Source organism: Ochotona princeps, chromosome 15, assembly GCF_030435755.1.
Source record: "Ochotona princeps isolate mOchPri1 chromosome 15, mOchPri1.hap1, whole genome shotgun sequence".
NCBI lineage: Eukaryota > Metazoa > Chordata > Mammalia > Lagomorpha > Ochotonidae > Ochotona > Ochotona princeps.
The window spans coordinates 17,448,050-17,475,773 of NC_080846.1; the positions used below are offsets into that span (position 1 = coordinate 17,448,050).

The following is a 27,724-nucleotide window of genomic DNA, read 5'->3' on the forward strand; positions in this document are numbered from 1 at the left end:
ACGCCCAGGTCGCCCGCATCCTTGTGCCGCAGCAGCGAGAAAGCCAGCCCGGCCCCGCTCGCCAGCCTCCGCCTTGGAGCCCGGCCCCCGCCCCCCATCCTCTCCCTCTCTCTCTGTCTCGCACACACTCACACTCGACTGTCTTCCCGGCCCAGCGAGCCAGCACCTGTCCGCAGGCTCGGCCTCAGCTTTCAGCACCTGCCTCCTGGAGGAGCGCGCATCACCTCGGCCGCCCCAGCAGTACCCCAACCCCACGCCTGCGACCACCATGGCGGAGACCAACAACGAATGTAGCATCAAAGTGCTCTGCCGATTTCGGCCCCTGAACCAGGCTGAAATTCTGCGGGGGGACAAGTTTATCCCCATTTTCCAAGGAGACGACAGCGTCGTTATCGGGGTGAGAGTCGCCTCAGCGGGTAATTAGGGGAGGGGGGATGGAGCATCTTCTCCCCCACAGAGCTTCCTTTCTGCCTGGCACCCAGCGCCCCCTCCCCGCTGCTCCTCCTCGGTCTCCGCCGCAGCCCCTCCTTTTCTCCCCTGATCCAGGGAAGAGGCTGGGTGTGGCCAGGGCTGGACCTGCGGCTCGGCCTCTGCAGGATGGGAGGGGGCCCTGTCCATCCACCGGAGAAGCCCCAAGTCCCCTTTGCCGGTCTCTGCAGCATCTTCACCCCTCCCTCAGAGCTGCTCTTTTTCTGATGTTTTCCCTCTCCCCCTAGAGAAAGCGCATCCTCTCTTTGTTTTTGGCTTAGGCCTCCACCCCAGAGCCTCACTAGAGAAGAAAAACCTAGGGGAGAGGCTCGCTGGGAGATGGACAGCCAGGGGTCTCTGCGGAGGGATGGGCTGTAGGACAAGAGCCCCCTCATCTCCTGAAGTAGTTAACAGCCTACAATGAGGATAGGAGAAAAAAAAATACAGTGGATGCCACACCCAGTTTGGGGAGGGAACCTTTGAGATGCTAAGACCAAGTCTGGCCTTTCTAGGTACAGTAAGAAAAAGATTCCAGACTCCCTAGTCTTCCCCTTGTCAAGCCCTGCAATTGCAAGAAGTATTTGCTTATTCATCATCCATTCCCCTTGTCAATCCAATGAAAAATAGCAGCTCCTAACATGGAGGAGAGTTGGGAAATTGACACGGATTATGTGCTGCGCACTTAATTACTGAAGCCCTAGAGCAAGGGCTCTGCAGTAGCATCCATGTTTCCATTTCACAGATGAGGACACTGAGGCCGGAAGAAGTTGTATGACTTTCTCAAGGTCATGCCGGATCTGAGTCCCAAATCTGTGGCCGCTGCGCAGCCCACACCTGTCCCCTTGCTGTCACATTGCCTCTCGGCTTCCAGTTCTGCAGCTCCCTCTGTGATGGTCCAAAGGGAATTTTCTGGGCCTGGCTCTAGTGGGTGGGAACTCTCCAGGCTGTGGGTATAGGGTGAAGGATCTGGGGGGTCCAGCCCCATCTGCAGAGTCTGAGATGAGAAAGGCTGGGCCAGGAAACAGTACAGAGGAAGGGAGGTAGCTGGTTTGAGAGGGGAGGGCCATCCTCAAGGTCAGGGCCACTTTGGATGCCTCTTGGATCCACTGTGTTTGACGCAAGGCAGTTGGCACTCAGATTGGTGAAGGAGCCAAAGGGAGGAAGGGGAGGCAGCCAAGGCCATCTGAGTCAGTGAAAATGGGACTTAGGGTAAACACGCCTTAAGTGGTGCTACTTTGGTTTGTCACCACCCTGAACCCTCATGCATACTGTGAATTCAGGTGCTTTTGTTTGCTGTGTGCATGTGATTATATACACATGTGTGAGTGACAGTGACTGTCACATGGGCAAGGCTGCTGCTCCCTTTGCTTTGGGGAATGCAGGTCTTTGCAGTTGGCTCTGTCTGGCCAAGTCCAGATGATGCCTTAGTGGAGTGGGGTGAGGTGGAGTGGGGGTGGGGAGTGGCTGCTTTATATGAAGAGTCTGGGTAACCAACTGAATTGTAAGGGTTGGAGTCCAAGGTCTTCTGAGACTAGGAAGGAGGTGGTTATAGGGAGCAAGCAAATCCACCAAAAACCCAACTTCCCTTGTTTTCCCTAAGTCTGACCTAGTTCCTTAAGAATCCATGGCCTCCTGCCCCTACTCCTGGTGAGATAGCGTGGGGCAGAGGGTGATGCTGGCAGGAAGGGTTGTATTATTGATGTGTCCAATTGGACCAGCTAAACAGGGGTGGAGTAGGAGCAGAGAGGGAGCAGAAGGAAGGCCCCCTTGCCAATATTGATTATAGCTCAGCCCCACTGCTGGCATTCCTCATCTGTCTGGCCTGATGCTTCTAGATACGCTTATCTTCCATCGTCCTGGGCCTCTGTCAGTCTCTCACTGCAGGTCTTGCTGCTTCCAGGGGGCCATTTTGTTTCAGGCGGCCTTGTGGGTTCATTCAGGCAGGTTCATTCTGCCTTCAGGAGAGTGAGAGCAGCAGGAGATGAGGTTCCTGGGGAGCCTGCAGGGTCATTCCCCCTACCCCACGCCAAGAAAGAATGGCTCCTAGTCCTCTCCTGTCGCTTCCCCCACTCTCTTTGGGAGCCCTTGTGCTGGGAACCCCAGGACTAAGGGACTGGTAGAGGGGATTGCTTCAGGATGGATGTCTGGGAAGGTAGGCAAGGAAAGTATCTCCAAACTCCACCCTCAGGCCCTTCCTGCCCAGTCTCAAAATCAGTCTTGGCGGTCATTTCTGGAGTATTAGCATTGCAGCCAGCTCAAGGCTACGGGCTGCTGAGTCCCTTGCATTCCTGGGCTTTGTTCTGCCTGGCAGAGGATAGGAAAAGAAGCTGGAGAGACAGCACTGGGCACCTGATTTCTCCCCCACCCCTTTGACTTCTTGCTTGAGTTGGGGCAGGGCTGAGGAGCCTAGGGTATAATGGCCAAGTGTTGGGGTCACCATCCCTGTGTGGGGTGTCTCTGGTTTGCTCTGTGCACACTGGAAATCCAGCATGACTCTTCCTGGCCCTGTATAAGTGGCTCTCTGCTTCCTTCTACCCGAGCTTTTCTCTGCAATGTCCTCAGACCCACTGTCCGAGCTGCCCCACACTCTCCTTCTCCTTCATTCAGGGGTCTACATGTTGGCACTCCCCTTACTTGTCCTTGGGGCTCCAGTGGGGTAAGAAACCAGGACCGTCAAGTACCTGATTGGGTCCAGCTAGGTTGGGGGCTACGGTGTTACTGGATCAGTCAGTATAGCTTATGGTAGTCTGGGCCTCTTTTGATAGCTGAGCAGGGTGAGATAGCTTTGGGGGAGTCTCATAAAAGAATGCAGAGAGGGGCGGTGATGTTCCCTGTGGCCGGTGTGGCTCCATCATTACCATGGCAACACTCCCCAGGGGTGTCACCATGGAAATCAGGCCCAGCACTTGCAATTTAGCTTGTTCTACCAAGTGTTTGTAGTGAAGCTTGAACAGGTTGATCGTCTTTAGCACCCTGTTTCTGGCCCCTCACCCCCACCCTCGTTAATTTAGCCTGCAGAGAGGTGCTGGAATGGGCAAGAGAACCAGCAGAGGAACAGGAAGCTTGGGCTACAGAACAGGAAACCTGGGCTGCTGAACTCTGAGGAGCTGCTTTGAGGGCTGTGAGGGTCAGTGAGAACCTGACCAGTAGGGATAGCAGTAGTCACTCTGCTGGGATTGGGGAAGAGTGAAAACAAGGTGGGGGGATACTTCTCTGGCCTCTGGCAGGATCTCTGATGACATGGAGGTGGTGAGGGCGAAGGAGTGCCTTCTGAAAGGCTGGGTGGGAGGACCCCATGCTTCCCATAAAGAGGTTGGAGCAGTATGGTAGGTTTCCCTTCTGTCTGCTTGGAGAAACAGCCACGCCCAAAGGGACTGCGGTCAAGGTGCCTTTGGGGCAGCAGAAGGAAAAGCCATGAGGCAGAGTTGGCATTTGGCTTCCTCTGGGTGTACCTGGAATGGGATCACTTGGGTTGGACACTGTGCTCGACCATTTCTCAGCTTTGTGGTTGTGGGTGATCTCCAGAGATCTCTCTGAACCTGTTTCCTCATGGATAGCATAGGAATGGGAACAGTACTTAGCTTCTGCAATAACCAGTGAGCATGAAATGAAATGATGCCTAGTAACAGGTGCTTACTCCATGAGCTGTTACTGTTTTCTAGTTTGGCTGTCCACCAGCTCTTTTGATAAAATGGAAAGAGATTACTACTTTCCCTTTTTGCTGATCGTTTCATTCAGATCTCCAGGCCCTTCCTGCTGTCTTCTTCATCAGTATCTGTTTATAACAGATACTGTTATATACTGCCTATAAGGGGTGTGGTATGGGCCAGAGCCTCTGCTATTGGGGGTCTAAAGGGACTTCCTGCCTCCAAGAAATTCTGGATCCAGATGTCAGTCTGTAACTGTGGAGTGGCCAGGGCAGCGAGAGGCCAGCGAGAGGGACAAAAGAACTATGTGCCCACTCTCCCACATTCCAGAAAGGGACTTTTCAAGACCTGCGGTAGTGGGTTTCAAAGGAGTCATCAGAGAAGTAAAGGCAGGTGGTGGTCTCTATGTCAGAAGTCTAGAGGGCAGGGAAAGTAGAAAGCCCTGGGCCTGGGGATTCTCTGAAGAAGATCTGAAGCAATGATAATCATTCTAAGTATAACCAGTAGGAAATTGAAAGAACTTAAATACTTGATCAAGAATAAAAATCTTTTCTTTCCCAAAGATTTATTTATTTGTTTGAGTTACAAAGACAGAGAGAAGCAGAGGCAGAGAGAAAGAGACAGAGACAGAGACCTTCCATTCTGATTTACTCTCCAAATGGTCCAGGGTTGGACCAATCCAAAGCCAGGAGCTTCATCCAGGTATCCCATGTGGGTACAGGAGCCCAAGGACTTGGATCATCTTCCACTGCTTTCCCACTCACGTTAGCAGGGAGCTGGATTGAAAAGTGGGGTTGTGGGCCCGGCGGCATTGCCTAGCGGCTAAAGCCCTTGCCTTGAACACGCCAGGATCCCATATGGGTACAGGTTCTAATCCTGGCTACTCCACTTCCCATCCACCTCCCTGCTTGTGGCCTGGGAAAGCAGTCAAGGACGGCCCAATGCTTTGGTACCCTGCACCAGTGTGGGTGACCCAGAAGAGGTTCCTGGTTCCCGGCTTCGGATCAGCGCAGCACCGGCCGTGGTGGTCACTTGGGGAGTGAATCATCAGACAGAGGATCTTCCTCTCTGTCTCTCCTCTTCTCTGTATATCTGACTTTGTAATAAAAATAAATAATAAATCTTAAGAAAAAAAGAAAAGAAAAGTGGGGTTGCTTTCTCACGTACATTAGCAGGGAGTTGAATTGAAAGTGGGACCCGGCGTGATAGCGTAATGAATGGTTAAGGTCCTTGCCTTGAATGCGCCAGGATCCCATATGGGCGCTGGTTCTGATCCCAGCAGCTCCACTTCCCATCCAGCTCACTGCTTGTGGTCCAGGAAAGCAGTCAAGGATGGCGCAAAGCCTTGGGACCCTGCATCCACTTGGGAGACCTGGAAAGAAGTTCCTGGTTCCTGGCTTTGGATCAGCGCAGCAGTGTCCCTTGCGTCTACCTGGGAAGTGAATCATCAGACAGAAGATCTTCCTGTCTCTCCTCCTCCCTGTACATCCGCCTTTCCAATTAAAAAAAAAATGGGACTGCGGACTAGAACCCGCACCCAAACAGGATGCTGATACTGTTGGTGGCAACATAACCCACTGCATCATAGCACCAGCCCTAAGGATAAAAATCTTAAGTAAAGGAGGAAAGAGGTTGGCATTGAAGTGCCCCCCCAGAGATAAGACATAGGTAGCAAGTCTTCCTGGCACCCCTGACATTGTGACAGAAGTCCCAGGGCTTTCTCTGCTCCAGAGGTTATTAAGTGTGCTCACTCAGTGTTAGTTCCCACACCTGAGAACCCCATCATTTAATCCTGTGTGCTGTTCCTTCTTTCCTGCCAGGCTTGAGAAAGGAGGCCGCCTGGCAGTCTCAGGCTTCAGCATTTGGAGAGTGCCCTCCATTTTAACAGGTCCGGGAAGCCTTCTGGAATTTAGTCTAGGGGAATGTTTTGAGTGAATGCATGTGGGTGTGAGTGTGTGGGTGCCCCTGTTCCCAGGAGGGAAAAAGGAGGGACAAGCTAAGCTTGAGGGTTGCTATTGGCTCGCTCCTCTTCAGTTAAATGCCTGGGTGAGCTGACAGGCGTTGGCCAAGACGGATGTGCCCTGCTTGTTGTGGGGAGAAATGCTGAGATCAGAATTTGAAAATTAAAAATGTGATTTTCTTTCACAATATTAAAATGACATGTCTATGAAACTAATGGATTTTATTTGTTGGCACAGTTAAAGACAAAAGAAATTGGGCAGGGTACAGTAGCCTAGTGGCTAAATCCTTGTCTTGTATCTATCTGGATCCCACAAGGGCATCAATTCTAATCCCAGCGGCCCTTCTTCCCATCCAGCTCCCTGTTTGTGGCCTGGGAAAGCAGTAGAGGACAACCCAAAGCCTTGGGACTCTGCACCCACGTGGGAGACCTGGAGAGGATCCGAGATCCTGGCTTTGGATCAGCGCAGCTCCGGCCATTGCTTTCACTTAGGGAGTGGATCAGTGGACAGAAAATCTTCTTCTCTGTCTCTCCTCCTCTCTGTATATGTGACTTTCCAATAAAAATAAATAAAATTAAAATAAAATAAATGGCAACAAAAATACAGTGTTAGCATGTGTGAGATGCAGCTGAAGCAGTGCTTTAGGAGCTTTAAATGCTTAAAAATCTTAAATGGTTAAAAAATGTTTTAAAAAATCTTAAATCTTTTTTAAATGCTTAAAAAAATCTTAAAAGAAGAAAAAACTATAAAATTATAGAAGAATGCCTAAAAACTATCCTAAATGGCACCACTGCAAGAAAAGCACCGTTAGGAATCTGATGAGTGGTGTTTGTTTCCAGTGTTTATTTCCTACATATTTACATATATCAATTTTAATAAAGGTGAATCACGAACTATGTGGTTTCATAATCTGTCTTTTTACTATCAAATATCATAGCTCTTTTACCATCATGAAATATTGTTGTGTAGCTTTTAAATTATTTTACAGTTTTTTAAAGATTTGTTTATTTTTGTTGGAAAGGCAGTTGCAGAGTGAAGAAAAGAGAGAGATCTTTTGTTTGCTCATTCACGTCCCAAGTGTCCAGAATGACTGAAATTGGGCTAGTCCTAAGCCAGGAGGTAGGAGCTTTCTCCTAGTCTCCCAAGTGGATGCAGAGACCCAAGGCTTTGAGCCATCCTCTGCTGCTTTACCAGGCTGTAAGCAAGGAGTTGGACCAGAAGGTAGAGTCTTAGCCTACTATGCTGACATGCCAGGCTCCTGTTTTACAATTTTTAGTTAATCTTTTGAATGAATCTTTCATGTACATGTGACAAAATTCAAACAAATGTGAAGGTACACAGTGAAATCTAAGCTTCCTCCACTTCTCTTTCCTAGCCACCCACGTCCCTTTTCAGAGGACAAGCATTGCTAGCCATTTTTTGTAACTCTTTTAAAAAATATGCTGTCCATTTATAAGTAAATACATATACATGTATATACTTTTTTACATAAATGGTAGCATACTATATGAGGATCGTTCAAAATATGTGTGTAAACATGGAATTCAATGTGTGCTTTTTTTCCTAGTACACATTTCCTTTTTTAAAATCTTATTTTTAAAATATTTATTATTTGTTTTTATTACAAAGTCAGATATACAGAGAGGAGGAGAGACAGAGAGGATGATCTTCTGTCCAATGATTCACTCCCCAAGTGAGTGCAATGGCCGGTGCTGTACCAATCCAAAGCCAGAAGGCAGGAATTTCTTCCAGGTCTCCCACGTGGGTGCAGGGTCCCAAGGCTTTAGGCCATCCTTGACTGCTTTCCCAGACCACAAGGAGGAAGCTGGATGGGAAGTGGAGCTGCCGGGATTAGAACCGGCACCTGTATGGGTTTCTGGAACGTGCAAGAGGAGGACTTCAGTTGCTAGGCTACTGTGCTGGGCTCTGGGTCCATTCTTGAACTTAATATAATATAGGGAATAATACACTGTGTTATTCATCTTGTTTTTGAGATTTATTGATATTCTATTATGTCTTTTAATGGATTTATCCAAGATTTATTTTTTAAAGGTTTATTTATTTTTATTTGAAAGGCAAATTTTCAGAGAGAGAAGAAGAGACATAGAGAGAGACCTTCAATCCACTGGCTGGTTCACTCCCCAAATGGCCACAATGGTCACAGCTGGGCTGATCTAAAGCCAGGAGCTTCTTCTGGGGCTCCCATGTGCAGGGTGTGGGAGCCCAGGGAATTGGACCATCTTCCATGGCTCTCCCAAGCTCATTAACAGGGAGCTGGACTGGAAGTGGGGTAGCCAGGTCTCAAACCAGATCCTCTATGAGATGCCAGCACCACAGGTGGAGTATTAATCTGTTTTGCTCCTGTTTCTTTAAGTAGGAGTCAGGAAAACAGTGGGTGCCCAAAGACATCATTTAATCAATTCCCTGGGGTAACCAGTGCCTGAAATGCTATTTCTTTGTTTCCAGTGTCTCATTATGAATAGGTGAGTACTAGGAAGGATTCTAGCAGCCCCAGAGTTGTTTCTGTGTAAACTGGTTGGAAGCAGGCTGTGTGGGTCTTGTGTGAGACTCCTGATGATGCATATCTGAATCACTCCATGACAACCAGGATGTGTTCTCCAGGGAGGAGTGGGGGTGCTCGTTTCCTTGTCCCTTCTTCTACTATGAGAATTACAATTGAAAGTTTATTTTCCCCCATGATAGCCGAAAAAAAAAAAAAAAGGTCTCATTTCAGTTCCTTTTCTTGGAAATATTGAACACCTTTATGCTTATAGAGTGTATTTCTTAATTTGTTTTTAGGACCTACATTTATCTTTTTTTTTTCTGTTTAGTTTTTGTCCTTTTAACAGTAAATACATGCCAAGTTCAAGATGTTTACATATACATGTATAAATATATTAAAATATATGTATATGAAAGGCTGATAGGATCTACAGAGAGGAGAGGTAGAAAGTCTTCCATTCGCTAATTCAAGCCCCTAATAGTCACACAGTGGTCAGAGTTGAGCCGATCCAAAATCAGGAGCCAGGAGCTTCATCTGGGTCTCCTGCACAGGCTCAGGGTCCCAAGGCTTTGGTGAGCCATGCTTGACTGCTTTCCCAGGCTACAGGAAGGGAACTGGGTGGGAAGTAGAGCATCCAGGATGAGAACTGGCACCCTTATGGGATCCTGGTGCTTGTAAGGCAAGAGAATTAGCCAATGGAGCCATCATGCCAGTCCCTTGAGATGCTTTCTAACATTGAGGTATCATTCTTCACTTTCCGGAGCTGGTGGCTCTCATGTCTTTTCTTATTTGGTGTGGGACGGTGGAGCAGAAACCATCATGCTAGACTGAGATCTCCTGAGGCCTTCTTCTTGGGTAACACACCTTTCAGTGTACATACTAAACTTGGCTTCTCTCTCTAGTCTGTCTTTTGCCCCCAGGTTTCTGTGCATGAGATGAAAGAACAGGCTGTCTTCCTCCAGCTGCAGGAGGGGCTGTGAGATCTGTATTCCATCACACTTCACCTGCTGGTGGCTGATGTATTTTCTTTTCATCCCAGGGAAAACCGTATGTCTTTGACCGCGTGTTCCCCCCAAACACGACTCAGGAGCAAGTTTATCATGCCTGTGCCATGCAGATTGTCAAAGGTAATGGATCTTCCTTCCTTCATTCCATCCTGTCTTCCTATATTTATTCATGAGAGAGAGAGAGAGAGCTCCTGTCTGCTAGTTCACTCTTTAAATGCCCACACTGGCCTGGAATGGCCAGCCTGAAGACAGGAGCTCAATCCAGGGCTCCCATGTGTGTGACAGGAATCCAGTGACTTGGACCATCGCTGCTGCTTCTCCCCTGAAGGGAAGCTGAGATTAGGAATTAAAGGCAGAGTCAAATCCAGGTATTCCCATGTGGAATGTGGGTGTCTTCACCTCTAAGCCAAACGCCCACCCATGTGTATTTTTTAAAGTTATTTTATTGTTGCTTTCTAAAGATTGATTGTTTATGTATTTGATAGCAGAGTAACAAGGAGAGGGTGGGGAGGAGAGAGTGAGGTATCTTCTATCTGATGGTTTGCTCACCAAATGCCAGCAACAACCAGGACTACGTCAGGCTGATGGTAGGAGTCAGGAACTCCATCCGGGTCTCCCATTTGGGTGGTATTTGAACCATCACCTGCTGCCTCCCAGGTGCATGAGCAGGAAAGTGGATTGGAAGCAGAGAGTAGACTGAATTCAGCGCTCTGACATGGGCTGTGGGTTGCTTAGCCCACCGTGCCTGTAAATAGTTTTAGGATGTATTTTCTGAGGCTGCCCACTCTTTGCCCCACTTAGCTCCATCTGTGCACTTTATCTACTTGTCTTCCAGATGTCCTTGCTGGCTACAATGGCACCATTTTTGCATATGGTCAGACTTCCTCAGGAAAAACCCATACAATGGAGGTGAGGGCGCTGTGTGGGAGGGGAGTGAGAAACTGGGGACATCGGTGGGAAGTCCAGGAATGTGGTGGAAGGAGGTCTAGGAGTAGAGGGTCCTCAAGATCAGAGGAGAAGTTGAAGGGCTCTGCTCTAGGGAAAGGTCCTGTATCCCCTCAACTTGCTGCAGCCCCCCTTCCTTGCCACTCCTCCAGTTTTCTTCTTTTGACCTGGAGAAACAGCCGTGATGAGAGTCCAGAGGGGTGCTCCGTTCTCCCTGCCTCTGTAAGGCAGATGTGGTGGTGACTGTCTCCTGGGTTGCCGGGGAGGTCTTTCCATTGCCACCCATGACCTTGTGTTCAACTGCCTTCCGGTGGATTATCTTGTGCCTCCTGAGCCCAGCCTCATGCTGCCTTGCCCTCACCAGGGGAAGCTGCATGACCCCCAACTGATGGGAATCATTCCTCGGATTGCCCGTGACATCTTCAACCACATCTACTCCATGGATGAGAACCTGGAGTTCCACATCAAGGTGACATTAATGGGTCTTCCTACAAGCCACCGGGAGGGCAAGATTGCCAGTGAAGCCTTCCTAGGTTCCCCTAGGTTCCCCAACTTGACTAATCCTCCTGGGCACCCCAATTCTTTTCTGCCAGATGTTTAATGCCTGCCTTCTGTCTCCCTCCACGGTCTGAACTTGTCCTGTTAGTTTGGGACTCCTGAATCCATTCTAAGGTTGTCTCTGTTCACTTCATACTCCTTCTTTCTCCCTCACCAGGTCTCTTACTTTGAGATTTACCTGGACAAAATCCGTGATCTTCTGGATGGTGAGTGTTGAAGAAAGGAGGGAGTGAGGGAGAAAATGAGGGAGGCAGGTGCACTTTGTCTTTGGCCTTGGGTGCTGTTTGCCAGGAGATTCAGAGGGCACACAGGACACGTCCACTCATCACTTGAATGGAGCTGTTTGGTCTCTCAGCCAGATTTCCAAAACAAAACCCTTAGAGGGTCAGAAGCTAAGCTCAGAAGGCCGGGCGAACCTGCCAACAGTGGAGAGGGGGCGGGGCTGAGGCTGGATTGCATACAGGGGGCCTAGGCTTCAGGATGGATGCCCCCTCTTGTAGTGGGTCAATCCACTGTGGACACCAACTGTATGGTACCCAGGGAGGTGGGTAGGAGCACTGGACTCGCTCATGCCATGTTGTTTTGGTGCAGTGACCAAGACGAACCTGTCTGTGCATGAAGATAAGAACCGGGTGCCATTTGTCAAGGTAAGAGGAGCCCAGTGTGTTGGGGTATGGCAGGGTAAAACGTCTGCACGCTTGGAACAGATGCTGTCTTGAAAGATCACGTGACCCATGTGCAGGTGACTTAGTCTCCTAATGGGAGTCCATGTCATCACTCACCCACCATGCCGTGCAGGGTTGTACTGAGCGCTTTGTGTCCAGCCCAGAGGAGATTCTGGATGTGATTGATGAGGGGAAGTCAAACCGTCACGTGGCTGTCACCAGTGAGTGCAGATCTGAGGGTGAGGGGTCCAAGGAAGCCGGGGCAAATGGGGATCCCCAGGGCTTGATCCATGCCCTGCTTCTCCCTCATCCCGACAGACATGAATGAGCACAGCTCTCGGAGCCACAGCATCTTCCTCATCAACATTAAGCAGGAAAACATGGAGACGGAGCAAAAACTCAGTGGAAAGCTGTATCTCGTGGACCTGGCAGGGAGCGAGAAGGTGAGTGCCCTGTGCAGTAGGCTGGGTGGCTCTGTAGACAGGAGGCTTGTGTAGAGGGTGGGCATTTAAAAATTATTTATGTATTTGAAAGGCAGAGTTATAGGGAGAGGTCTTCTATCTGGTGGTTTACCCCTGCCCCTCAAATGGCTAAAATGGCTGAAGTTGGGCTGCTTGAGGGCAGGAGTTTCTTTTCTCCCCTGTGGGCCATCCTCTGCTGCTTTCCCAGGCCCATTCACAGGGAACTGGATCAGAAGTGGAGTGGCTGGGACTTAAACTAGTGCTTGGGGGTGCTAGTGTCCCAGGCGGCAGCTTAACTACCACAATGCCAGCCCCAAAGTTCACCATTGTAAAATGTGCTGTTCAGTGGCTTTTAGTGTGTTCCTTTACCACCTCTGCTGTCTGATTCCAGAACATTCATCACCCTTTAACTCTCCATTTCCCCCTCTACCCATCCCCTGGCAACCACTGGACCTGCTGTCTATGGATTTCCCTGTCCTGAGCAGCTCCCATAGTGGGGTCATCCAGGATGTGGGGAAAGATGACTTTGTTCAGGGGGACAGCAGTAGAGCCATGCTCATCCTGGCCCAGGTCCATTTTTTGCTCCATCCTTTTCCCCTTTCCCTCTCTGTTCTCCTTTGGCTGAGCCACTCCCATTAAGTGGAGAGTACAGGTGCTTGCAACACAAACAGCCCTGAATGCCCTGGCAGGTCAGCAAGACCGGAGCTGAGGGAGCCGTGCTGGATGAGGCAAAGAACATCAACAAGTCCCTGTCAGCCCTGGGCAACGTGATCTCAGCACTGGCTGAGGGCACCGTGAGTGGCCCTTGGGGACCCCCCGCCAACCTTCTGCCCTCCCCTGCCTTGTTTCGCAGGTTGTCCCATTTCTGTCCACCCCACCGGCCTCCCCAAGCTCCTACATTTCTGCTTCACCGTCTCCTTCCTCCCCACTACAGAAAAGCTATGTGCCGTATCGTGACAGCAAAATGACACGGATTCTTCAGGACTCTCTGGGAGGAAACTGTCGCACGACCATGTTCATCTGCTGCTCCCCATCGAGCTACAATGATGCAGAGACCAAGTCCACCCTGATGTTTGGGCAGCGGTCAGTGGCAGGGTCGCTGAGGCGCTCCCTCTATACCCCCACCCAATGTCGCCTAAGCTTCATATGGGTCTCTTCATTTCCTTCCTCTTCTCTTTCCCTGGCAGGGCAAAGACCATTAAGAACACTGCCTCTGTGAATCTGGAGTTGACTGCTGAGCAGTGGAAGAAGAAATACGAGAAGGAGAAGGAGAAGACCAAGGCCCAGAAGGAGACGATTGCGAAGCTGGAGGCCGAGCTGAGCCGGTGGCGCAATGGTTAGGGAGTGGGGCATTTTTCTGGGGGAGACAAAGGCAGCATTTTGGGGAGCCAGCCCTGTGTGGGAGTCAGAGGAGGCTCCTCTCTGGGGTGCAAGAGGAGGGAACAGGCCCAGCAAAAGGTGGAAGATCCACTTGGGCTAGAAGTGGAGGTCCGAGTTCTTGGCATGAAGGTTCCTGGGAGGAAGGAGGGGCTGGGCCTTCAGCTTTCTCTTCCATTTCTCACCTTGTTCTTGCCCTGTGCCCTGGCCAGGAGAGAATGTGCCAGAGACAGAGCGCTTGGCCGGGGAGGATGCTGCCCTGGGACCTGAGCTCTGTGAGGAGACACCTGTGAATGACAACTCATCCATTGTGGTGCGCATCGCGCCGGAGGAACGACAGAAGTATGAGGAGGAGATCCGTCGCCTCTACAAGCAGCTGGATGACAAGGTGAGCCATGTCCTGGGGTAGCAGGTGCAAGGCTGGGAAATTGTCTTGAACCTGCCCTTTTCAGATTGTGGAAGAAGGGATAAACGCTCGTGCTGGAAAGTGTGGAAAAGGGAAAGCAGAAAATCAAAGTCATCCACAGCCCGCATCGAGCGAGTGGTGATGCTCCTAGCATTTTCTTTTTCTTTGTGCACAGACCAGCTCTAGATGTCATTTGGCATCCATTTGTTGCCTTCAGCCTCGTGTTAGGATCCATTTCTTACTGCATCAGCAATTCTTCTAAAAGGGTATTTTTACAGAGCTGCCTGAGCATGCAGTTATCACAATGTATTCGGCCATTCACTCATTACAGTATTTTCTGTTACAAAGAACTCTGAAATGACTGTTTTTGCCTCCTATACCTGAGACTTGGCTTTTGAGCATTGGGAGTTGGAATGGAATCTTAGCATGGGATGTCTGGGCTAATGGGTGTGAACATTAATGTGTTTGCTACATATGATCAGGGTTATAGCAACTCCAGGAAGAAAATACTTTAGAATGAACCTTAGAGTCGGGGCAGGAGGCTGAAGAGAAGATTGTTTTTGTTTGTTTGTTTGTTTTTGTTTTTGTTTTAATTTTTAGGACAGGAGGCTTCTAGTGGGAACCCTCAGCTATCTGGATTTTTATCAGAATCCTCCCTCTACTCCCCACCTCCTAGTGATAAGCAGTTGGTTGCGGCTTCTCTTCACTTGTTCCCCTGGTCCCAACAGGATGATGAGATCAACCAGCAGAGCCAGCTCATAGAGAAACTCAAGCAGCAGATGCTGGATCAGGAGGAGGTAAGGGGTATGTGTGTCGGGGGCGGGGGACATGAAAAGAAAGACATAAAAAGACTTTTTAAAAAATTTTTATATTTATTTATTTGAGAAGCAAACAGATCTGCTAGTTCACTTACAGTGGCTGGGACTGGGCTTGGGGCCAGAGCCAGGAGCAGGGCACTTGATCTATGTCTTCCGTGTGGAGGACAAGAACCCAATTACTTGAGATGTCATTGCTGCCTCCCAACGTCCTCATTAGCAGGAAGCTGGAATCAGGAAGTAAACCCAGTGAACTCCAGTGTGGGATGTGGGTTTCCCTACAGGCAAGCTCTCTTGCACAAAAAGATCTTGGTGAAATCAGACAGAAAGGCACATGAGCTGTGGCATAGCAGGTAAAGCTGCCAGCATCCCATAGCTGAGTGCTGACTTAGGTCCCAGCTGTTCTATTTCCCATCTAGCTCCCAGATAATGCAACTGGGAAATCAGCAGAAGGTGGGCCAAGTACTTGGACCTCTGCCACCCATGTAGGAGACCCAAATGGAGTTCCAGGCTTCTGGTTTGGGGCTGACCCAGCTTTGGTAGTTGTGGCATTTGGGGAGTAAATGAGGAGATGGCAGATTCTCCCTCTCTCTCTCTATCTCTCCCCTTCTCTCTCCCTCTCCTTAAATCAGATGGAAGAAGGGGTATTCTGACCCAGGGACCAGTCACCCCCCCAAAACTGAACAGCAGTCTGGGAAGTGCCATGGGACTTTTCTGAAAGCTCGGAGTTGGAGTTGGTGCTTCTCCCTTCTGTTGTTGTTTTCCTGTGAGGCCTAAAGCCCACTCCCTCTGACTCTTGCTGTAAGGGAGAGAAGGGGTTTCAGCTCCCCTGAGCCAGCAAGGCACTCCCTCACACACCCTTTGTCTTCCCTGCAGCTCCTGGTATCCACTCGAGGAGACAATGAGAAAGTCCAGCAAGAGCTGAGCCACCTGCAGTCGGAGAACGATGCTGCCAAGGATGAGGTAAAGGAAGTGCTTCAGGCTCTGGAGGAGCTGGCCGTCAACTATGACCAGAAGTCCCAGGAAGTGGAGGAGAAGAGTCAGCAGAACCAGTTGTTGGTGGATGAGTTGTCTCAGAAGGTGGTGAGTGACCACTCCATGGCCTCCGTCACACTCCGTGTCCCCGGGGGCCTTTGCTTCCTTTCAGGGTGGCATGGCTTTGGCACCTATCCATTCTGCCACTGCCCTTTGCCCTCCTGACCCCTCTCTCCTAGCCCCTTCTGCAGGGCCTGTGATCTCTTTGTGATGGCCTTTGGAGTCGTGCATGGAATGAGAGGCCTCTACTGGGGGCCAGGGCATGGGGGAGCAGGAGTTGGCAATGGGAGTGACCTGAGGGGGTGTCCCCAGGCTACTATGCTGTCCCTGGAATCAGAGTTGCAGCGACTCCAGGAGGTCAGTGGACACCAGCGCAAACGAATCGCTGAGGTGCTGAATGGGCTCATGAAGGACCTGAGTGAGTTCAGCGTCATCGTGGGCAACGGGGAGATCAAGCTGGTGAGTGGGCAGGCACAGCTGCAGTCCCCCTGGGGCTGTTCCTGTCCTGGGCACTTGAGGGCGAAGCAGGGTGGCCCATTCCAGATCCTCGGGGATACCGAGAGGGGGCGCCAGAGAGCCAAGAGCCTTATCTTCACACTAGACCCAGGAAATGCCAGATTTGCTCAGAAGGAATGGGGATGTGCAGGGAGGTGGGAACGCAGTTCTAAGGAGGTGCATTGGGGTGTGCTGATTAAGCTCATCAGTTTTGTCTACAATAGAAAAATCATGTTGCTTGGTAAGCCAGGAGGGGTGAGTGTGGTCCTTGGCTCTTTAAATGTAGGTGGAGTGATTTTGTGTGAACTGCCAGGTGAGAGAGCTACATGGGACCATTCATCTATCCACTAGAGTCCCCTGTGTGTGTGCCTGTGTGCATGCATGTGCAGAGGTGGTGGCAGACAGAAGGAGAGGATGAGGGCTGCCCTACAGCCTCGCTGTGCCCTGTGCCCATCCCCAGCCCGTGGAAATCAGTGGGGCCATCGAGGAAGAGTTCACTGTGGCCCGGCTCTACATTAGCAAGATCAAGTCGGAGGTCAAGTCTGTGGTGAAGCGGTGCCGGCAGCTGGAAAACCTCCAGGTGGAATGTCATCGCAAGATGGAGGTGACTGGGCGTGAGTTGTCTTCCTGCCAGCTGCTCATCTCCCAGGTAAGTGAGTGGCTGTGACTGAGCCCAAAGTCTTAGGGTACTGTGGGAGAAACAAAGCTGTTGTGGACTTGTAGCTAAAATGGCCAGCAGCCACCAGAATGTCAAGGTCAGCTGAGATCAAGGATAGAAGAACCAGGGGGGAGAATGCAGGCCAAGTGAAGGCATGGAGGCAGGTACTGCCTGCTTTGAACATAGAGATTCTAACCCCTGAACTGGGTTGTCTTGGAAGGCAATGGCTGGAGGAGGACCAGAAGGAGAACAGGAGTGTACCATCTTACACATTCCCTGCTTTGTCCACCTTCTTCCTCTTACCAATCGTTTCCTCTTAGCATGAGGCCAAGATCCGCTCACTTACGGAGTACATGCAGAGTGTGGAGCTGAAGAAACGGCACTTGGAGGAATCCTACGACTCCCTGAGTGACGAGCTGGCTAAGCTGCAGGCACAGGGTGAGACCCTCTCCAGCCTCCATTACTCCTCCATACCCTCTCTGATCCCGGGATCTGAGAGCCCAGGGGAATGGGGAAGGGGACAGTCACATACATCCCCTAAAATCCAGCCGACATTCTCCCAGTGAAACCACTGATGCCAATTCACCTGCTCAGTCCCCAGCCAGGTTTTTGCATGTGGCTCATGTACAGTGACCCGCAAACTTCATGCCTGCTGTGTCAGAAGGGACTGTCCTGCCCTGGAATAGCCCATAGGCCTGCCCATTGGCTGCCCTGCCCCACCTGGGCCCTAGGCCCTACTCCAGGGCTTTCCAAAGGAGGCCAGTCTATTATGGGGTATCTTTCTCCTAGAAACCGTGCATGAGGTGGTCTTGAAGGACAAGGAGCCGGACACCCAGGAAGCAGATGAAGTGAAGGTGAGCGGGCAAGGTGTTGGCCGGGGGTGGGATGAGTGGGCAGGTGGCCAGACAGGACTGGGGCACTTTTGGGGTGTGCATCTGGGAGTGTGGCCTCAAACCTTCGTGGGGGTGCTGTTTGCAGAAGGTGCTGGAGGTGCAGATGGAGAGTCACCGGGAGGCCCACCACCGGCAACTGGCCCGGCTCCGAGACGAGATCAACGAGAAGCAAAAGACTATTGACGAGCTCAAAGAGTAAGGCTCCCATGGATGGCCTTGGGGTCCCCTGCAGGTCCTGCTGAGCCCATATACTTGCTCCTTCCTGACAGGACAGGACACTCTTACCCCTGCTCCCTCGTCATTCCATCCCCAGTGACGCAGCTTTGCAGTCCAGCTGCCTCAGGAGATAAATAAGGTCTGGTCCCTTCCACCAGAGGCCCAAATGACCACTGAGCTCAGAACTGCCTGCTCTGTCCCAGAAGCTGCAGGCCTGGGGCAGCCTGTGGTGTGCCAAGTGGGATGTGTCCATTCCAAGCATAAGGGCTTAGACGAGAAGCAGGAGAGCACTGACGGGACCTCCTCTTCCTTTCCCTGCTTGGTAACATCTGGTTTTCCTTCCCCCGACCCTTTGCTTGCCTGGGGCTGTCCCAGCCTGAATCAGAAGCTGCAACTGGAGTTGGAGAAGCTCCAGGCCGACTACAAGAAGCTGAAGAACGAAGAGCATGAGAAGAGCGCCAAACTGCAGGAGCTGACGTGAGGGATGCTCCCCGTGCCACGTACTCTCACAGTGATCACACGTTCTCACAGTGACACTCGCTCTTGCGGTGGCCACATGCTCCATGTGCCACATGCTTTCACATACCACACACTCCCTGTCCTACACACTCCTCGTGCCACACACTCTCATAGTGGCCACATGCTCCCCGTGCCACAAGCTGTCACAGTGACCATCCAAACACACAAGGCCACTCATGTATCAGGATGGCACCACAGACACTCAGAAACCACCTGAGTTGTAGCCGGAAGAGGCTGGTGGGTTAGGTTGACCATGAAAAGCTGGTGTCAGAACAGTATGGCATGGTCCCATTAAAAATACAGAAATGTGTAGAGAAAGGAGCCTGGAGAGATGGACACCAGACACTTAGCGGTGGTGTTGTCTGTAACCAGTAGAACTGTGAGCTTTTTATAAAAGCTTGGCTTTTAAAAAAAATATTTTTATTGGAAAGGCGAGTTATAGGGAAAGAGGGAGAGAAAGAGAGATCTTCCATCGTCTAGCTCACTCCCCAAATGGCTCAATGACCCAGGCTAGACGAGGATGAAGCCAGGAGCTTCTTTCAACTCTCCCACACGGGTTTAGGGGTCCAAGCACTTAGATTGTCCTCTGCTGCTTTGCCAAGTGCATTAGGAGAGAGCTGGATCATAAGTGGACTCAAATCAGCGTTTATATGGAATGCAGGTGTCTCAGGCAGCAACTTACACCATGATGAAGACCCCATTTCTCCTTTTTAAAGAGGGACTTTCCTTTATTATTATTTTAATTTACTTGAGAAGCAGAAACAGAGAGAGTATGCTTCCACCTGCTGACTTACTCCCTACATTGTCCACACCTGCTAGCGGGTTCTGGGTTCATCAAAGCTGGAAGGCAGAAACTCAATCCGGGTCTCCCACAATGAGTATTAGGAACATACCTGCCTGGCCATCACTGCTGCTTTGCAGGGGCCGCACTTCACAGGAAGCTGGAGTTGGGAGTGGGAACCAGGAGTTGAACCCAGGCCCTTCAGTGTGGGACGGAGGTGCCTTAACCCTACACAGCATCCCTCTATGCTGAACTCGCTTGTCCAACTCTTGTGCAGTAACCCTGGGTAACTTTTATAACAGCAATAATAAAACAGAGAGCAGAGGGCGGGGGGAGATGAGTGGAGGGAGGAGAAGCATCCTGCGTCCTGCTTTCTCCTTGTTTCTCTGCTACAGATTTCTGTATGAGCGACATGAGCAGTCCAAGCAGGACCTCAAGGGACTGGAGGAGACAGTTGTGAGTGGTTTTCCTTTGTGCCAAGTGAACGGGGGCCTGCGGGAGGCTCTTCTAGTCTTCCCTGCGATTTCCAGCTGACCCCATCCCTTCTGCACTTCTGCAGCTAGTCTATAGCATAATAGGACACTTTCTCTTGGAGAAGGTGGATCTGGATCCTGGCTAGCCCCCACTATTTTGTTTTGTTTTTAAAGATTGATTTATTTTTATTGGAAAAGCAGAATTCCATAGAGAAGGAGAGACAGAGACAAAGATCTTCCATTCACTGCTTTACTTCTCAAATGGCTGCAATGACTGGAGCTGAGCTGATCTGAAGCCAGTTGCCAAGAACTTCTTCCAGGTCTCCCATGTGGGTGCAGGGTCCCAAGGCATTGGGCCATCCTCCACTGCTTTCCCAGACCACAGGCAGGGAGCTGGACAGGAAATGGAGCAGCTGGGTTATGAACTGGCACCCATATGGGATGCTTGCACTTGGAGGTGGAGGATTAGCTAGTTGAGCCAGTGCACTGGGCCCATAACCCCAATTGTTTCATTGTTGTTTCCAGGCCCGTGAACTCCAGACCCTCCACAACCTTCGCAAGCTGTTCGTTCAAGACGTCACGACTCGAGTCAAGAAAGTGAGTGCCATCCTTGACTCTGCCCCCTGCCCCTACCAGCTTCCTCCAGCGGCTGCTGTCCTTGGTGGTGCTGGCTGGGCCTCCGGACAGCCACATCTTTGCCTGTCTCCAATCAGAGCGCGGAAATGGAACCCGAGGACAGTGGGGGGATTCACTCCCAAAAGCAGAAGATTTCCTTTCTTGAGAACAACCTGGAGCAGCTTACAAAGGTTCACAAACAAGTAAGTTGCTGAAGATAGGATGACCAGAAGAAACCTTGGCTGCCAGATACCTAAGACACCCACATCCCTGGAGATGCTGGGGTTTGAGAAACCTTTTAGTTGCCAATTTTCTTGTTCTTTTTTACTTTCCCTACTGATGCCCGTCTTTATACCTTGGCCTTGACCTTTGTCACGTGGCTGTTTTCCCTCCTCAAAGTCACTGACTTATCCTTGGCTCAAAGTGGAGTTCCCCAGGGAGTGGGTGAGATTGACAGAAGTGGGAAAGGTTTGGGGAGTGGGGGTGGGGCTGGGGTACTGTCAGCACACAAGAGGTATGCTACTCACAGGAGCCACGGAGGGCATGCAGAGAGCTTGCTCTTGTAGAGAAAGCTTCCACTGCCTAGGCCTGGGCTGGCCTGCAGGGGCCTGGAGGAATGTCCTTGAGATGGCCCAGCCAGTGCCTGGTTGGGGCTGCTGACAACTCCTGCGTGTTAAGCTGCTGCCCATTGTCTTGTTCCTTGCTTTTGTGATTCTTCAGGTGGATGACTGCATTTCAGAAGTATGGGGTGGGGCAGCAGAAGGGCATCCAAAGGAGCCTGGACAGGGGATGTTTGGTGGGTACAAAGCAGGTGCACCCTTGGCAGCCTGGCAACTGGGTCTTTGAATGTATTCATAGAAGAAACCCAACTATAAACCTCCTTGCTAATCCACCTTAAAATAACACCCAGCTCCTATTTTCAGTAGCCTAGAACTGGAACTTCTTTTCCTCCCAATGCGATGTCCTGCCTCTAGAGGAAATGCTTAGTGCCTTTTGATAGTATTTTGTCTTTATTTGTTTGAGAGGCAGAGACAGTTACTGAGACAGAGAACTCCCATCAGTTGATTCAGTCCTCAAACGCCTACCAATGGTTGAGGTAGGTCCATGCCAAAGCCAAGAGCCAGAATCCATCTGGATCCATCACAGGTCAGGAGGAAAACAAGTCCTTGCATTGTCCTCCCTGCCTTCCAGGGGCTGCGTTAGCAGGAAACTGTAGGTAGGAGATAGAAGCCAGGGCTGGGTTTGGAAACAGGTGCTCTGATATGAGGTGTGGGCATCTAAATGCCCACTATTACCTTTTTTTCCTTTAATGGGGGAAAAAATCCCCACCCTGTGTCCCAGTGGTGGTCTGCAAGCTTTATTTTTTTTTGCAGAAGTTTTTACAGGCATCTTTCTCTTGTCGTATTTTCATAGTGTCACAGCATTACGGAAAAGTTGGAAAATAGCTGGGGAATCATTTCTAATCAGTGCCATCATTCTGTTCTCCTTCCTGGGTACTCACAGCCCTTCTCTGTGCAAATGCAAGCTCACATAGGAACTGCCCGGCAGGGCCCTCACTCTGCCCCGTCCCTCTGCCACTGTTGCAGTGAATGAAAAGGTCATGAACAGAAATGTTTGTGAGAATTCAAACTTTTTTTCTTCCTATGGGGCTGTTTGTGTTGGCGGGGTGGGAGGCTCTTGGTCCTCCTCTGCACTGCATCTGACCCATTCTCAATGCCATCACCATCGCCTCGCTGCCTGCCCTGGGCAAACCCCCAGAGCCATCTCCCAGGAGGAGCGTGCTCAACCCCTTGGTTGCCCTGGGGTCATTGATCTGACACACATGACATTCGGTGGAGTCAAGTGTCTGGGCCAGACAGCGCTATGATGCAGAGGGCAGAAAATCAAACTTTGTCATACCCAACTGCTGTCTCCCTGGACAGAAGGAAAGTAGTGGGTAGAAGAGCATGAAGAGACATGGCATCTGTCCTCTTTGACTGTGAGATCTTTTTCTCCCCACTCAACACCCCTCATTCCACTGGACAATTCTGCCCTAGGTCTCTCATCTTCCTTTGCTCCTCTTCTCTTTGGCTCCCCTGGCAGCTGGTACGTGACAATGCAGATCTGCGTTGTGAGCTTCCTAAATTGGAAAAACGACTTAGGGCTACGGCTGAGAGAGTTAAGGCCCTGGAGGGTGCACTGAAGGAAGCCAAGGAGGGCGCCATGAAGGACAAGCGTCGGTACCAGCAGGAGGTGGACCGCATCAAGGAGGCCGTGCGCTATAAGGGTGCAGGCAAACGGGGCCACTCAGCTCAGATTGGTGAGTTGGTCACAGCAGGCAGGGTAGGCTCAGCATCTGGAGCAGACTCAGCAATCCCCTGAGAACCAAGTGGCTGCAGCACTGCTTCTTACTCCCCATCCCCAGAAATTAAAAAAGGATGATGATCTTTCTAAAATGTACTTATTTATTTGAAAGCCAGAGAGGGAGAGAGATCTTGCCCAACTGCTGGTTTATTCCCCAAGTGGAGGCAATAGCCAAAGCTGGGCCAGGCTACATCCAGGAACCTGAAACTTCTTCTGGGTCTCTGACATGTGTGTCAGGGGCCCAAGTTCATGAACCATCCTCTGTTGCTGCCCAGGGTGTACATGAACAGGAAAATGGATGAGATGTAGAACTGGGATTTGAACTCAGGGACTTTGCTATGGGATGCAGGCATCCCAAGCAACATCTTAGCCACCATGCTGAACACTTGACCCTGTGGGAATTATCTTAGAAGGAACTGGCTTAACCCCACCTGCATGACCCCAGTGACCAAACAGCACAGGCTAACCCCAGCCTCCTGGTCATTTCTTCTATTTAAAAGAAACTTAGCTTGTAGTATTATTTTCACTTTATTTGAAAATGGACAGAGATTTTCCATTTACTAGTTCATTCCTGCCTGCCCCGCAAAATGCCTGAAACAGCCAGAGTTGGGTCAGACCACAGCCAGGAGCTGGGAGCTCAGTCTAGGTCTCCCACATGGGCGACTGAGCCCCAAGCACTTGAGCTATCCCTTGCTGCCTCCCAGGGTGCATATGAGCAGGAAGCTGGCACAGGAATTGACCAGCAGAGACTGGAACCAGCCATATTTCACTGACATGGGGTTTGGGTGTCCCCAACTTCATCTTGAACCTTGGGCCAAACACCTGTCCCTCAGAGGTGTTTCTTTTGCAGCCAAACCCGTCCGACCAGGCCACTACCCAGCTTCTTCACCCACCAACCCCTGTGGCACGCGGAGCCCCGAGTGCATCAGCTACACCAACAGCCTGTTTCAGAACTACCAGAACTTGTACTTGCAGGCTGCACCCAGCTCCAGCTCAGACATGTAGTGAGTTACCACAGGCAGCGTGGGCTGATTGGGCCCCTCATCACTGCAAGTGTCCTTATGTTCCTAAGTCGCTTTCTGCCTGACTCTTAATCATCTCATGCCAAACACTGGCCCATGGGAACTCTGTCCTGTCTGTTTGCTGGCCCGTGTTGTGGAGGTGATGGTGGGTGTGTGGTTGTGTCACTGATGGCTGGACGTGGAGTAGTGGTCCTCAATGTGCCAGAGCCTGCTTTTCCCTTCTCTTTCCTGTTAGCTTTGCTAACTCCTGTAGCAGCAGTGCGGCTGCATCTTCTGGCAGTTCCTTGGCTCCCTATCAGAAGGCCAACATGGACAATGGTGAGTGGGGAAGATGAGCCCCTTTCAGAGGGAACCACGAGGGTATCCCTACCCGGCACCTTTCAGAAGGGACTGTGTGGGGTGCCCTACTTGGATGGCACCTTTCAGAGATCCCCTGTTCCCACAGCTCCGACACTGCCCCCTCTCTGAGTCTCCTTCCACCAGCATGCCCACCCCTCACCCTGGCCTTCTGCCCCCCTTCTCCTCTCCTCCTCTCCTCTCCTCTCCTCTCCTCTCCTCTCCTCTCCTCTCCTCTCCTCTCCTCTCCTCTCCTCTCCTCTCCTCTCCTCTCCTCTCCTTGGTGAGGGGCCCAGAGGTTTGTTCTCAGACAAGATGATTATCCAGTGGCAGAGAACAGGATGTGGAGGCGGGGGCAACCCAGGAGAGAGGCACAGTGGGACGACAGTGGGCCAGTTTGGGCCCACGGATTCTAACGCTTAGTGTCCTGTGTTTTCTTCCACCCCTGTGTTCTTGATGGCCGTTTCTGCAGGAAATGCCACAGATATCAATGACAACAGGTATACTGTTCCCACTCTCCTTGGGCCCCTGGGGGCAGGCGGAAATGATTTGGTTTCCCTGTGCCCTATGCAAAGGTTCCCTGGAGTCTGTGTGGGAAGGAGTCTTTCTTGGCACTCCTGTGTTGTCCAGGAGGCCACATTCCCCCTGGCTGCCTGCAGATCACTGTTCCCTCCCCCAAGCCCTTCCTGTGCCTTCTCCTCCATCCAGTCTGGATGAGGGAAGAGTTGGCCGAAGGAGTGCCATGGACATCTGGTCACCTGGGCTTCTGCTCTAGCTTGTGCCCTTGAGCCAGTCTGCTTCATCCCACTGGCCTTGAGCGCCCCTGTGTTCCTGGGTGGCACACACAGTTGTTCTGTGGGAACTAAGTGACTGTGTCAGCAGGATGTGTATTGTGGGGAGCTAATCCTGGGGATGGGGTCTCTTCCTTCAGAAGCGACCTACCATGTGGTTATGAAGCTGAGGAGCAGGCCAAGCTCTTCCCTCTCCACCAAGAGACGGCAGCCAGCTAATCTCCCACAGGAGGGCTCCATACCTGCACTTTCAGGTAGCCTCCTCTCCTGCCCACAGCCTCTTTAGTTCTTCTGCTTCTGCTTGTTTTTTTTTTTTTTCTCCCGCCATTTCCAAAACTCACTCTCTAATCCCTGCTCAGCTCGGCTGGGCTAATCCTCATTCCTTCCCCCACCCAGGGGATGGGGTCCCGGGCTTCTGCACCTCTGCTTTTCCTTCAGCTCCAAGAGAAACTACAGTACTACTGCTGTTATGCGCTAGGAGGCACTGTTACATACCATAAGGAGTAAGCCTGAGCACTGTGGCTCTTAGAGCCCCACACAGGTCACAGAAATCAAAGAGGTCCTGACAAATGGCCTCAGCTCCCATGCCTCTATCCCACAGTGATTTAGTCCAAACAGATATTTTGCAGACCAAGGCATCTACAACCAAGGCATTCGCCTTTCTCCTGCTGCATCAGTGTGCATCCATGGCTTCAGGGAGCACCTGCCGCATCTTTTCTGTTGACCTGGCTGTGGTGTTATCCTTGTGCTCCCTGTATGTGGAAACAGCTCTCTCCCTAGCTCCCCTTCCCCGTCTCTGTGCCCAGGTTCTCTTTGTAGTCACACAGGCAGCCTTCTTGGTTCTTGTCGGTCGCCCGGCACCTTAGGCCAGAGCTGGATCTTGGGAGTCCTGTTCTGTTATCTCCTTTGGGTCCTTGGAGAACATGGCCGGTCTTTTCCTGGGTTGTAGTTCAGACAGGACAGAAAGGCCTGAGAAGCAGAGATATAGGATGAGGGAGGAGGGGCAGGGCCTGAACAGGTGATTGGGACTGAAGGAGCAAGGAACCTCCATATGCATGCGTGCAAATGCCTCCGTTCCTGCAGGGGCAGTTGGGGCTGCAGGCTGGCACCTCACACACTCTTTCTGTTTCTTTCCCAGTTTCTAAGAGGGACCGCGAGGCCTCTTCTCTCAGCATGCTGCAAACCTGCGGTCCTGCCACTAGCTCCCCCTGCCCCTGTCGTCTCGCTGTGTGATTTTCGATGTCTGCTTCTCTGTATCTATAGAGCCAGGCCACTGCTGCGTCTCTCTTCTCTGTCTGCCTCTCTGAATATCTAACCATGTCCCGAGCAGTTGCTACGTGTAGTCTGCCCTCCTCATTTTGGGGACGATAGAGGGTGGACGTTTATTCTGTCTCTCTCATGTATTTGTCTCTCACACTGAGTGGTATTGGTCGCTGAGTAGAGGTCACGGAGATGATAGCAGGAAAAATGGGAGCCGGGGAGGGGGAAGCTCCCCCCCCTTTCACATACACACATGTGCACATGCACACACATACACATGTGGACACACAAAGCCTTAAGCAGAAATTCGAATGTCTTAGCATTCTAAATAAGATGGAGATGTGGACTTTTCTTCCTTCCTTGTTCATGTTCAGCACAGAGGAGGGGGAAACAAAAGGGCTGTTGCATCACACAGACCACCTTCTGCAGACCACCCCCCACGTGACTGCGGGGACCCCAGGGCTTCAGCCCTGTTTATATGCCTCCCTTGCTTTTCCTGAGCACATCGGCTGCTCATGGGACCACTTCCCTTTCCCTTAGAAGCTGCTGTTGACATTCTGTAGCCCCAGGCTTGCAGGGGCAGAGGGCAGAGTGGCTCCAAACTGCTTTGCAAATTTAGGCGGCAGGCCCCTCCCAGCAGTGTGGTGAAGGCCAATGGCCATGCACCTGATGTCCATCAGAACGACTGATTCCTTGGGTTTGGGGATTGGGGTGAGTAAGTTGGGAGAGTCCTGAGTGTTTCTTGTCACAAGGCCTTAGGTTGAAGTGATGGGTTCCTCCCCTCCTTCCTGCCCCCCACAATCAGACTCCATGCTCTTCCCTTCTCTACCTTTTGAACTGAGGGGGTTTGGGCTCATTGGTACAATCTTCTCTAGATGCCTTCCTTGGCTAGCTGGAGCTGGACTTTGTCCTCACAGACACCCCCTGCCTCTGTGATGTCCTTCTCTGCTGTCCTCACCTGGTATTAAGTGCACTTTAAAAGGAAAGGGCAGCGCAGGCTTTCCAAAGGGGGGGAGGCGCAGGGCTCCTCCCCCACTGCCCTTCGCAGGGGACCCCCTGGCCCCTCTCCTGCAGCCAAAAGGACTGTTTTTTCAGTTTCATGCGGTTCTTTCCTGCCACATGGTGCTAAGGGGGTTTTCCAGGGAACTGCAGTGTGGAGGTTATCAGACAGCTCGAACCATGAAGGCAAGGCTTACCTGAGATGGACGTCGTTACCAGTAAAGGGAAGACTTGCCATAAGGTGTGGAATCAAACCGTATCAGTGGTGTTTAAACCATATATATTTTTTTTACTCCAAACAAATCTTACCTAGAACTCTAATATAAAAGTTTAAAAAAAAAGTAATGCAAACCCCAGGGCAGTTAGTTTTTTGTTTGTTTCTTTCTTTCTTTCTTTTCGGTGGAAAACGCTTCATTAGCTGGAAGGCACTTTCACAATCCTAAGAGCCCAAGAGTTCTAGAAAGGGGTTTGAAAT

At 51.0% G+C, this 27,724-nt stretch overlaps 1 protein-coding gene across 1 annotated transcript; it reads left to right on the forward strand.

The window, feature by feature from the left end:
- On the forward strand, nucleotides 1-27,452 carry KIF5A (kinesin family member 5A). The gene is made up of 29 exons (XM_004582955.2): nucleotides 1-397; nucleotides 9,619-9,706; nucleotides 10,422-10,495; nucleotides 10,896-11,000; nucleotides 11,247-11,295; nucleotides 11,681-11,736; nucleotides 11,888-11,975; nucleotides 12,073-12,197; nucleotides 12,905-13,009; nucleotides 13,150-13,298; nucleotides 13,403-13,551; nucleotides 13,805-13,980; nucleotides 14,727-14,795; nucleotides 15,690-15,896; nucleotides 16,161-16,307; nucleotides 16,804-16,992; nucleotides 17,322-17,439; nucleotides 17,791-17,855; nucleotides 17,980-18,089; nucleotides 18,486-18,587; nucleotides 19,806-19,866; nucleotides 20,409-20,480; nucleotides 20,597-20,701; nucleotides 22,581-22,797; nucleotides 23,692-23,845; nucleotides 24,099-24,181; nucleotides 24,672-24,699; nucleotides 25,131-25,244; nucleotides 26,129-27,452. Exons 1-28 carry the CDS (start codon nucleotides 269-271, stop codon nucleotides 25,207-25,209), a joined length of 3,099 nt encoding a protein of 1,032 aa, XP_004583012.2. The 5' UTR covers nucleotides 1-268; the 3' UTR covers nucleotides 25,210-25,244; nucleotides 26,129-27,452.
- Nucleotides 27,453-27,724: the final 272 nt, after the last annotated feature.